A 12765-nucleotide genomic window follows, 5' to 3' on the forward strand; every position below is an offset into this window, starting at 1 on the left:
ACCTCTCATTGGTGGGCATCTATGAGGAATGCAGTCCATTATAACTTGAAAAAAATAGTGTATACCTAGGGACTCTGTGAAATATATTCACGTTTGTAATTATAGTAATGCAGAGCCAGGCTCTTAATGGTGTGATGATTTATGACATCGATGTTGAGCTTATGCCAAAAGGGTTGTGCAATCCGGTTTGATAAGTAAATTCCCCTTTCCTCTTGAAACTTTCTAGAGAGGTGAAGCTTTTGGAAGTTTATTTTAAGTAAGTTTAAAAACTTTAGGCTCAAGTTTATATTGGACTCAATTCACTGAGAATGTATTCAGCATCTAGAATGCTTAAGGTAGGTACCCAGCTGAATACAAAGATACAAGAGGACACAGTTCTGACCTTAGATTGACATTTGTATACAAGAACAACTTTTTGTTGTTGGATTTAGAATTAGTAAAGGTACAAGGTGCTGTTAAAACATAATTAGCTTGCATAACATTGAGATTGGGTGAAGGCCTGGGCATTCTAGACCCATGACAGTGTTGGCTTCTAATTCCTGATGTGTCGGTGGACCCTTTCGTGTGTCTTTCTGGCCCGAGCTAGGCCCAAGGGCATAGTGGGTGTCCTGTCTTGGGGGAGGCTCCCAGGACACATTGTGGGGGATACGGGTTCTCTCTTGCTAACCCCTGTCAACATGTAGAAGGATGTGGCTCAACCCACCCCAAATAGAAACTGACCTGGGGCTTTCTGGATAATCTAGTTGGCTAATGACAACAGCAAAAAGGGCTTCTTTCAAACTCTGTTCAGAGCAAAAAGAGCAAGGAAGGGAAATGCACTGTTTGGAGCAAGTAAGTGGTTGGGTATTGACAATGACAGGAAAGCAGAGCTCCCAGCTTCTGCTGCACCTCTGTTCTCTCCACCAGCTGGTGCGGTGGGGAACAGGATCAGGCCAACTGGCCGGGTGGGAGGACGGCTGACGGAAGTGCCTCAGAGAGTCTGCCTCTGGTGTACATGACTTCCCGGGAGGGCTGAGACCACACTTAGCAATGGCCAGGATGTCACAGAGAAAAATAAAGATGGGTGCAGACCCCTCCAGAATGGATTATTATGCAGTTGATTTCAGTTCTAGGGAGCAGTCACTGGGAAGGTTGCAGGGCTTTGTCAAAAACCTGCCATGCAAGGCAGCCTTCTTCCTTGTTTGGAAGACTGGTGGACTGTGGTAGGTAGGACATACATGACATCCTGATTTCTGGAGGATGTTGGTCAGTTCTTTCAGGATACATTTGATACATGGAGTTAATGGGACTTAATATGAGTTAGCAGGACTTGGGAGTTAACAGGGAGTTGATAAGAGTTTATGAGTTCACGGGCTTTAACAAGGGTCCACGTGGCCTGGCTGGCCTTCCTGAGGCCGTTCTTCCTTGATGCTCCTGCTGCTCAGGCTGCAGAAGTCAGGGCCTTTTCTTGCCTGTTCTTTGCATTTTCTCATATAAGTTTTCTTCTTGCCTCCCTATTGAGATGATAGTCAGGCTGTTTGTTGGCAGGGATGGTGCATGAAGTACTGATTAGGTTGATGCTACAAGTATTTCTTGAGGACTTCCCTTGTATAGGGAATTAGGCAAGGTCAAGGACTGGACAGAAGGGGGTGGCTGAGTATCAGGTGTGCTGTCCTCTATCCCTGGGCTGTACATGTTTGTGTTGTTCAGTCTTCATATGCATCTTGGAAGGGCTGACCTTTCCAAGGTCAGAATTCGAACCCAGCTGTGTCCATCTCCATAACCCAGGCTTTTCTCACCAAAGTATGCAGGTTGCAGCCCTGCTCTCTTCCTTTGGAAATAAAACTCCTAGTTTTATTAGGTAGGTTACCTATCTAATAACTTTATTAACTTAATAACTTTGTTAATAACTTTATTAACTTCTAGTTAAATCATGAGTGTTTTTTTTTTAAAGCAGGTGAAAGCCATAATTGGGAGGCAGGGTAGAGTGAAAGGGTGGGTTGGGGGAGTTTAATTCAGAGGAAATTGTGCTGTGTCCTGAGTACATGCCTGACTCAGAGGAGGCAGTAGGAAGTGAAGTGCTCTGCTGGGAAGAGAGGGGTTGGGTAAGACCGGGAAGATTCTTCATCATTCCACAGCCTCAACCACCCCTTCCCTCTTGGTTCTCCCACTCCGGTGGGCTGGCTAGGAAACTGCCTTGCTTCAGGGCAAGGTAGGGAGGGAATTGGGAGATAGTCTCCTGCTCCGCTCCCTCCTTTGCTTCTTCCTCCCTCCCACCGTGTTCACCGGGAGCCTCCTGTATGTCAGGTGCTTGAGATACAGCAGTGAAAAACACAGACAACTCCCTGATCTCATGGGCCATGTGTTCTAGTGGGGATAGACAGACAATATATGTAACAGAGAAGTGAGAAGCTGCTAAGTGCTATAGAAAAAATAGAGTGGGGTAAGGGACTGGGCTTTTGAGGGGAGGTCTGGAGTATTGTACTGGGTGGTCAGAACAGGTGTCCTCTTCAGGGAGAGGGCAAAGCACAGAGGAGCGGGGGCCGAGGATTTCAGGTGGGAGGTGCCTGTTAGGTCAGGAGCCAGCAGGAAGGGTCCTGGGGAGGGCAGAGTGAACAAGGGGGAGAGGACCTGAGAGAGGTGACTGGCCAGACTGCCGGGGGAAGGGCGCCCCTGCAAGGCCATAGGCTCTGCTGAGATGGGGCAGTTGCAGGGCTGTGAGAGCCGAACACTGTGATCTGACTGTATTTCACAAGGTGCATGGTGCTGGGTTGAGGATATACACTGTAGGGAACAAGGGAGGAAGTGGGGGCCAGAAGATGGTGGCCTGGACCAGGGTGGTAGCTGAGGACATGGGGAGAAGGGCTTCAACCATGTTTGTCTTCTGAGGGTGCCACCAGCAGGATTTGAAGGCTGTGAAGGACCAGCAGAGAGGGAAGATCCCAGGGGCTGAGTCTCTTGTCGGGGGAAGGGTCCCCGGCCTAGTGGAAGCTGGCTTCAGAGAGAAACCAGGCTGGGCCCTGAGAGGGACAGGTGGGAGGCAGGGCGCACCTGTGCTCGATGATGGGCTGGTGGCGCCAGCCCTAGGACAAACTCCACTCGTTCCTTCTGTCTTCTCTGTGAAGTAGGAAGCAAGGTTATCAGCTGTGAAACGTCAGCACCACTCCCCTCTGTCTCAATTGGATTTTAACGACTGGGCAGGCACTGGGAAAATAAATGCTGGGGCATGTGAATCAGAGGGTGGGAGGAGGTCTAACCTGTCCCGAGGGCATTGGACTGTGACTGGAGCTCAGGTAAATGGAGGCCCCAGATGCTCTCAGGTGATTACCAAAGTTCTTGCATTAGCCATAATCATATTTAATTGTTTTTTATACTATGACCTTTTCTAATATCCTAGAATGGTGTTTTCTTTAACCTTTGTGTTTCTGGCAACTAAGGATGTTGTTGCAACATGCCCTCTTTATCAAAGAATGGGGAGTTATGCATGAAGGTCCTCAGTAAACACTTTCTTCATGTATTTCTTATAGACCAATCCCTGTAATTGCATTATTTTACAGCTTCAAAGAACCCCCTCTCTTGCTTGGCGTTCTGCAACCAAATACGAAGTTACAACAGGCGGAAAGGTTGTTTGAAAATCAACTTATTGGGCCAGAGTCCATAGCAAATATTGGGGGTGAGTAAAGCCCTGGAACTTCAAGACTCCCTGAGGGGGGATTCTGCCAGAGCAGCCTTGATGCACCCTGCTGCTCCTGGGTGGGGGGCCCTGGCTGTTCTCCTCAGCTGCAGACGCGACCCCTCAGCTCTCTGAGTTACAGCTCATTTCAGTGCTGGGTGGTTTTGAGTTCATGTGTGTGGAACACTTTATTCTGTCAAAGTGTTGGGCCCATTAAATTGAAAGGAAAAAGGAAAAATATACTGATGTTTAGCTCATTTATCAAAGGTAGGTATTACTTGATAGGACATTGTTTTTTCATTCAGTTTGTCTTTGCCTAGATTCCATTTTTGGAAAGAATACAAATGAGAGGCACCTGGGTGGCTCAGTCGGTTGGGGGTTGGGCATCTGCCTTCAGCTCAGGTCATGATCCCAGGGGTCTGGGATCGAGCCCCGCGTGGGGCTCCCTGCTCAGCGGAGAGTCTGCTTCTCCCTTTCTCTCTCTCTCTGCTGCTCCCCCTGCTCATGCTTGCTCACTCTCTCTCAAATAAATAAAATCTTTAAAAAAAAAAAAAATACAAATGGTTCTCAGTATTTCCACTGTTGTTTTGTTTTGTTTGTTTTGTTTGAAGCTGACTTTGGTGGGTATGTTTAAGGGTAACTTAACTATCTGCTTCAGACTTGCCCAAACCTAAAAACTAGACATGGGTCTGGTTCTAATTCTTGAGTCTCTAGCCACGAGGCATTTTCTGCCTTTGAGAATGAAGCTTAAGCTCAGGGATCAAAAGACACAGTTAATGAGCAGCTGAAGAGCTGAAAATGGCATGAGGATTTCTGAGCAGCTTCCTGTGGCAGGCTGCCCTCATTCTGCGTATGGTGTGCTTCCGTGGAGCGGTGTAGATTCCTGCCTCCCGTGTGCTGCTTTGCTATGGGCAGGGCGGGGTGGTCCCCCAGTGGCACGGACCGCTTCTCTTTTCCCTGCTGTTGGATATGGGACCCAAATCTGGTGCATTTCTGCAACCGTTGGTTTGTTTGGCTGGCAGTCAAATTTGTAAGAGGGATAGGCCTTTCATGGTAGAACCTCGAGTTTCTCTTCAAAAGACATTGACATTTATTAATGTAACAAATTTTGTTTTTTTGGTGAAAAATCAAAATTGATATTTAAAACTGGAACTCCTAGGAGTTAAGTGATCTTTTCTGTTACCTTTCAAAGAGAATATTTCTCTTGTCCCCTCCCTTTTCCTCTTGGGCTGACACCCTATTGCTCCATGGCACCGGGGTTTGCCTTTTTCCCTTAAAGGAGTTGGTGGTTCTCTCTCTGACGTTTCTGGTTAGGCACAGTGAGGGTCCGTTACCCCCCTGCAGGTGTGAACCACAGGGAGGCCCCCAGGGAGCCGCTGCTTCCCAGCTTCATTTGGAAGTTGTCCTGGGGCTGGAGGCACTGGCCTCAGGAGGGTGCGGGGGAGAGTGATCACCAATTAACATACTTTAATTTTTTTAAATAAAATTTATTTCTTAGAGCATTTTTTTATTATGTTCAATTAGCCAACATATAGTACATCATTAGTTTTTGATGTAGTGTTCCACGATTCTTAGAGCGTTTTAGATTCATAGCAAAATTGAGGGGAAGGAACAGAGATTTATCATATACCCTGCCCCCCACCAGCACATATACACAGGCTCTCTGTTATCAGCACTCAGCAACGGCGTGGAACATGGTAGATGAACCTACCCTGACATGTCATTATGACCTGGAGGCCATGGTTTACCTTAAGGCTTACTTTTGGTGTTGTATATTCTGTAGGTTTGGACAAACGTACGAATGATGTGTATCCACCATTATCATATCATACAGAGTAGTTTCACTGCCCTAAAAATCCCCCCCAAATCCTCTGTGCTCCACCTGTTTATCCCTGCCCACCCTGCAACCTGCGGCAGCACTGATCTTTCTACTGTCTCCATAGTTTTGCCTTTTCCAGAATGTCATATAATTGGAATCATGTAGCACGAGCATGTAGTCTTTTCAGATTGGCTTCCTTCCCTTAGTAATATGCACTTACAGTTCCTCCATGTCTTTTCATGGATTCATAGCTCATTCCTTTTTGTTGATGGGTAATACTCCATGTGTGAATGTACCAGTTTATCCATTTACCTACTGAAGGACATCTTGGTTACTTCCAAATTTTGGCAATTATGAATAAGGCTGCTGCTATACACATCCACATGCAGGTTTTTGTGTGGACTTATGTTTTCAACTCATTTGGGTAAATACCAAGGAACACAGTTGCTGGATTTTCAGAATATATTTAGTTTTGTAAGAAACCATCAGACTGTGTTCCAAAATGGCTGCACCATTTTGCATTCTGACCGGCAATGAATGAGAGTTCCTTTTGCTCTACATCTTCATCAACATTTGGTGTTGTCTGTGTCTTAGATTTTTGGCCATTCTAAGAGGTGTGTAGTGGTATTTCATTGTTTCAATTTGTAATTCCCTAATGGACATATAATGTTGAGCATCTTTTCATATGCTTATTTTCTATTTGCTTATCTTTTGTGGTAAGGTATCTAAGGCTTTTGGCCATTTTAAAAATTGGGTTCATTTTCTTCTTTTTTTTTTTTCATTTTTTCAAGGTTTTTTTTTTTTATGTTATGTTAATCACCATACATTACATCATTAGTTTTAGATGTAGTGTTCCGTGATTCATTGTTTGCGTGTAACACCCAGTGCTCCATGCAGAACGTGCCCTCCTTAATACCCATCACCAGGCTAACCCATCCTCCCACCCCCCTCCCCTCTAGAACCCTCAGATTGTTTCTCAGGGTCCATAGTCTCTCATGGTTCGTCTCCCAAAAATTGGGTTCGTTTTCTTATTGTTGATTTTAAGAGTTCTTTGTATATCTTGAATAACAGTCCTTATCAGATGTGTATTTTACAAATATTTTCTCCCAGTCTGAGGCTTGTTTTCTCTCTCTTGACAGGGTCTTTCACAGAGCAGAAGTTTGTTTTAATGAAGTCCAAGTTCACAGTTATTTGTTCATCAATTATGCCTTTATTGTTGTGTCTAAAAAGTCATCACCACACCCAAAGTCACCTACATTTTCTCTTATGTTCTCCTCTAGGAGCTTTATACTTCCGTGTTTTATATTCAGGTCTATGGTCTATTTTGAGTTAACTGCTGTGGAAGGGTGTAATGTCTGTGTCTAGATTAATTTTTACATGTGGATGTCCAATTGTTTCAGCACCATTTGGGGAAAATACAATCTTTGCTCCATTGTATTACAATATATTATGTAGATTGTATTGTGAAACATCAGTTGACTAATTTATGTGGGTCTGTTTCTGGACTCTATTCTGTTACATGGAATTATTGTCTTAATTTTTTCGCCATTACCACAATGTCTTGGTTACTGTAGCATTACGGTAAGTCTGGAGGTCAAGTAGTGTCATACCTCTGGCTTTGTTCTTCTTCTTTTGCTTCTCCATATGAACATTAGAATCAGTTCTAGGATATGTACAGAATGCTGGGATTTTGATTGTGATTACTTTGAATGTATGAATCAAGTTGGGAAGAACTGACCTTTTCACAATATTGAATCTTCCTATCCATGAACCTGGAATATCTTTCCATTTAGTTTTTTAATTTCTTTCATCAGAGTTTTATAGTTTTCCTCATATAGATCTTGTACATATTTTGCTATATTTAGACCTAAATATTTTATTCTTTTGGGTGCTAATGTAAATGCTACTCTCTATTTAATTTTAAATTTTACTTGTTCATTGCTGGTATACAGGGAAGTAATTGACTTTTGCATATTATCCTTGTATCCTGAAACCTTGCCATAATCACTTATTAATTCTAGAAGTTTTTTTGTTGTTGTTGATTCTTTGGGATTTTCTACATAGACAGTCATATCATCTGTGAACAAAGGTTTATTTCTTCCTTCTCAGTCAGTATACCTTTTATTTCCTTCTCTTACTGCATTAGCCAGGATTTCTAGTACAGTATTGTGAAGGAGTGGTGAGGGGGGGACATTCTTGCTTTTTTCCTCATCTTAGTGGGACAGCTTCCAAGTTTGTCACCAATAATTATGATGTTAGCTGTAGGTATTTTCAAGTTGAGCAAGTGCCTTTCTATTCCTAATTTGCTGAAAGTTTTTATCATGAATGGGTGTTGGAGTTTGTCAGAGGCTTTTCTGCATCTGTAGATGTGATCATGTGATTTTTCTCTAACCTGTTGATACTATGGATTACTACCTAAGTATTTTCTTTCTTTTTTTTTTTTTACTTTGTTAATGTTTTATTTGGAATTTTTGTATCTAAATTCATAAGTGATATTGGGCTATAATTTCTATTTTGTGCTTGCTTGTGCCTTTTCTAATCTTTGACAATGTATACAATATCCTCCCTTAATATTGGTCTATTCAAATTCCTCATCTGGACTGTTCTGATAATTTAGTTTTTCTTTTTTTTTAATAATTTTTTTTTAAAAGATTTTATTTATTTGAGAGAGCACGAGCAAGGGTGTGGGGTGGGGCGGGGAGGAGCAGAGGGAGATGGAGAAGCAGGTAGGAGGGAGGAGCATGATTGCCATAATCACTTATTAATTCTCGGACCCTGGGATCATGACCTGAGCTGAAGGCAGATGCTTAACCAACTGAGCCAGATTTTTGCATTTGTGTTCATGAGAGATCTTGATCTATAGTTTTTTGTAATGACTGTCTGGTTTTGGCATTAGACTAATGCTGGCTTCATAGAATAAGTTTGGAAATATTCCCTCTTCTTTTATTTTCTGGAAGAGATTGTAGGGAATTGGTGTCATTTCTTCCTTAATTGTTTGGTAGAATTCATCACTGAACCCATTGGTGAAAGCTTTATGGTTTTTCTGTTTTGGAAGGTTATTGGTTATTGATTCATTTCTTCCATAGTACAGGCCTATTCAAATAGTCTGTTTCTTCTTGTGTGAGTTTTGGCTGATTGTGTTTTTCAAAATACTGGTTTATTTCATCTAGGTTATCAAATTTGTGAACATAGAGCTGTTTATGATATTCCTTTATTATCCTTTTATGTCCATGGGGTCTGTAGGGATGTTCTGTTTTTCATTTCTGATATTGGTAGTTTGTATCTCCTCTCTTTTTAACTTAGCCTGGTTAATAGATTATCATTTATTGATCTTTTCAAAGAACCATATTTTGGTTTTGTTGATTTTTCTCTTTTGATTCCTCTTTTCAATTTCATTGATATCTGCTCTAATTTTTATTTATTATTTCTTTCTTCTGCTTACCTTGGGTTTACTTTGCTCTTCTTTTTCTAGTTTCCTAAGATGGGAACTTAGATGATTGATTTTAGATCTTTCTTCATTCCTAATATATGCATTCAATGCTATAAATTTCTCCCTAAGCAGTGCTTTCACTGCATCCCACAGATTTTGAGAAGTTGTATTTTCATTTTTATTTAGTTCAAGATGTTCTTCAGTTTCTCTTGAGATTTCTTCTTTGACCTGTGAGTTATTTAGAAGTGTGTTAATCTTTAAGTATTTCAGGATTTTCCAGCCATCTTTCTGTATTGATTTGTATTTTAATTCCATTGTGGTCTGAGAGCAATATATGATTTCTATTCTTTTAAATTTGTCAAGGTATGTTTTATGGCCCAGATTGTGGTCTGTCTTGCTTAGAATGTTCCATGTGAGCTTGAGAAAAATATGTATTTTGCTGTATTTGGTTGAGCAATTGATAGATGTCAGTTGTATCCAGTTGATCAATGGTGCTGTTGTGTTCAACTATGTCCTTATTGATTTTCTGTCTTTAGAACTTGTCCATTTCTGATGGAGAGATGCTTAAGTCTTCAACTCTTATATTTATCTATTTCTTCTTGCATTTCTATCAGCGTTGCTTCGTGGAGTTTGATGATTTGTTATCAGGCACATACACATTAAAGCTTATTATGTCTTCTTGGAAGATTGACCACTTACTATATGTAGTGTTCTTCTTTATCTCTGATAATGTTCTTTTCTCTGAAGTTGGCTCTGAGATTAATATAGCTACTCCCTTTCTTTTGATTAGTGTTGGCATGGTATATCTTCTATCCCTTTATTTTTAATCTATGTGTGTCTTTGTATTTAAAGTGGGTTTCCTATGGACAACATGTAGTTGGGTCTTGTTTTTTGATTTACTCTGAGAGTCTCTGTTTTTTAATGGTATATTTAGACCATTGATGTTTAAAGTGATAATTGATATAGGTTAATATTTACCATAATTGTTACTGTTTTCTACTTGTTCCTTTGGTTTTTTGTTCCTATTTTTGTCTTCACTCTCTGCCTTTTATAGTTTTTTATTTTGTGTTGTTTTGTTTTTTAGTATAGTTGACACACAGTGTTAGTTTCAGGTGTACAACTTAGTGATTAGACAAGTTTATACATTATGCTATATTCACCACAAGTATAGCTTTTATAGTTTTAATTGACCATTTTATAGGATTCCATTTTGTCTTCTTGCTTAGCATATCAATTATACTTTTTCTAAAAAAATTGTTCTAGTAGTTGCCCTAGAGTTTGCCCATATACATTCAAAAACTGTGGAATGTTTCACGAATTTGCATGTCATCTTTGTGCAGGGGCCATTCTAATCTCTGTGTTGTTCTGAGTGTAGTACATGTGCTGATGAACTGAGCACTTAATGTGCTTTAGTTTTATCCCAAGGGACTTCTTAGCCGTTCTTCCCCTTTAGTTGGGTATAATCAGTGTCAGCAGCAGACATCGACGTGAGGCGAACATGAACACATGTCCCTGAGTGCCGAGTGTTAGCCCGAGAGTCCGCGCTCTTTTGAGAGTGGAAAATCCTCACAGTTTTTTCACTGACTGGTGTCTTCTGTGCCCTTGCTCCAATGTCAGGTTCAAGCCCATGTGCCAGTGCCCCAGGCCCCCATGGTTTTATCACTGCATGCTTTAAGGACTCAGACATCACTTCTCCTTCATCTTCAAAGCTGTCATTTTCTTTCTAGAGATGAAAAATACAAACAAGCCACCTCTGTTGTAGAAGGCAGCATGATCACAGTTCTTAGGCTAATCTAGTAACTCTCTTATTCCTTTTTATTTTTTTAAACAGATGTGATGTTTACTGGTACGGCAGATGGCCGGATCGTAAAACTTGAAAATGGTGAAATAGAGACCATCGCCCAGTTTGGTTCAGGCCCATGCAGTAAGTCAGTGACAGCACCCCCTGATATATGTCTGTGGTTATTGAGAAAGGTGCTGAATGGCTGTGTGGAGCTTAATTTTCCTAGAAGTCAGGTTCATCCTTGCAGAAGAAGAGCCCCAACCACCTGGCAGACAGAGCCTGACCTGAGTGCTGCCACCAGCTCTTCATTTGCCGTGTGGTCCCTGGACCTCATGGTACCTGACTGTCACCGTGCAGGTGTAGCTTGCCAACTAAGCAGTGGCCCCTGCACCTGCCAGTTACCTTACGGGCCTTGCACCCCTGCCATTCCATAGGGGCCCGTGTTCACTCTTGAGGTCACTTTAAAGAAGATTAATAGCCATTGTCAGAGTGCTGCTGTGGAAGAGCAGTTGGCTCTGGTTTACTTGCACGCTGAAATATCGTTCCTGCTCAGGCATTTCAGCAGTGTCATTCAGAGTGAAAACACCCTTATGTCACTCAGGTTTGGGGCAATTAGAGTAGAAGAATCTCACTGTTTAAAACCTGGTAGCCCACAGGTTTCTTAGTAGTTACTGTTTTTTAATAGCTAGAATGCTTTTGTAAAAATGATGCATTTTCATTGTACAGAGCTACAAAGGAGAAAGTAAAAGTCACCTCAGAGTCTTCACAGATATAACTTAACATTTTAGGGCATAGATTTTCAGATCTCTTTCTGTTCATGAGTACTCTGGTTTTGTGATGGAATCATACTCTACATTCGTTTTTTTAACCTGCCTTTTCCACTGTATTTTGGCAGTAAGTAGCCCTATAGTAAGTGCCCTATAGTAAGCACCCTGCAGTAAGCACCCCACAGAAAGCACCCTGCACTAAGCACCTTGCAGAAAGCACCCTGCACTGAGCACCCTGCAGAAAGCACCCTGCAGTAAGCACCCCTGCTGTAAACACCTCTGCAGTTAGCAGCTTACAGAAGCATCCCTGCATATATAAAGCTCGGCAGTTAAACACACCTGCAATAAATATGCATTGCCATAGGTTTAAAAAGGGTACAGGTATTAATCTGAGGAATAAAATAGTAGCTCTCCCTTTAAGCCAGATGGAGGGAAAACTGCCAAGGCCCTAGATGCGCAGAGTATTCAGGTCAGGCAGTCGGGATTAAACTCACAATTACTGAGGTCCTGAGGGAATTCTGGAGTTGGGGCCTGGGTCCTGATGATGTCCCTGAGTTAACTGTTCAAGTCTCAGGATGCTAATATGAACACAATTCTTGGATACCAATTGCTATTCATATGTTCAGATCCATATTCTTAGGTGGTCCCTCTGGATACACCAGACAGTTGTCATAAGTTCTGAGGGGGCTGGAATACTAGGGGATGGGTCTGTTTCTAATGCCATATCCTTTTTTGTTCTGAACAGCATGATGTATATTTAGGAAGGGATGGATGAGGTACTTGGAGGCACAGGTAGAATCTGGGACCAGCCACTGCTTCCTATCCGTTTGTTTCCCTAGAAACTCGAGATGATGAGCCTGCTTGTGGGAGGCCCCTGGGCATCCGGGTGGGGCCCAATGGAACCCTTTTTGTGGCTGATGCGTATAAGGGACTATTTGAAGTAAATCCCTGGAAACGTACGTAACAATGCCTTATTTCCTTCTCTGATGATTTCAGATGTTTTAAACAATATGTGCATAAGTGGATTTAATAGAATTTGTTCAGTACAATCTACTGGAGACTCTAATATTTTCTTATTCATTGAATCGTCCTGGAAGTATTGCCTGCGTATATCAGCTGTCATGTAACTCATGACCCCATTTGGTCAATCCCCTAATTTCCTGTTTGTGTTTTAGCCACAGGGTCTATTCCTCCAAATGTCAGAACTCCTCTTTCTGTGTTTATTTTCCTGTGTCTCTGTCTTGTCTTCCTGTTTGTTCTCTGTCTGTCCCTTTGCTCTTTGTCTGCTTCCTCCCGCGTTTTTCTCCCAGTACG

General features: G+C 41.9%; 1 protein-coding gene and 1 non-coding gene across 5 annotated transcripts in view; one reads left to right on the top strand and one right to left on the bottom strand.

The window, feature by feature from the left end:
• Window positions 1-12765, top strand: part of APMAP (adipocyte plasma membrane associated protein) — a 34705-nt gene that overhangs the window by 11933 nt on the left and 10007 nt on the right. For 3 of the 4 annotated variants that reach the window (XM_036109995.2, XM_036109996.2, XM_078056850.1), the window contains 3 exons: window positions 3537-3652; window positions 10733-10825; window positions 12291-12407. In XM_036109995.2, the coding sequence (XP_035965888.1) occupies window positions 3537-3652; window positions 10733-10825; window positions 12291-12407 (326 nt within the window). The remainder of the gene's footprint in view (window positions 1-3536; window positions 3653-10732; window positions 10826-12290; window positions 12408-12765) is intronic. The other variant, XM_036109999.2, reaches the window with a different exon arrangement.
• Window positions 10197-10300, bottom strand: LOC118547025 (U6 spliceosomal RNA). Its single transcript, XR_004922898.1, has one exon. It is a non-coding gene; the product is annotated as a U6 spliceosomal RNA (small nuclear RNA).

Source organism: Halichoerus grypus, chromosome 10 (genome assembly GCF_964656455.1).
Source record: "Halichoerus grypus chromosome 10, mHalGry1.hap1.1, whole genome shotgun sequence".
In the NCBI taxonomy this organism is placed as follows: Eukaryota; Metazoa; Chordata; class Mammalia; order Carnivora; family Phocidae; genus Halichoerus; species Halichoerus grypus.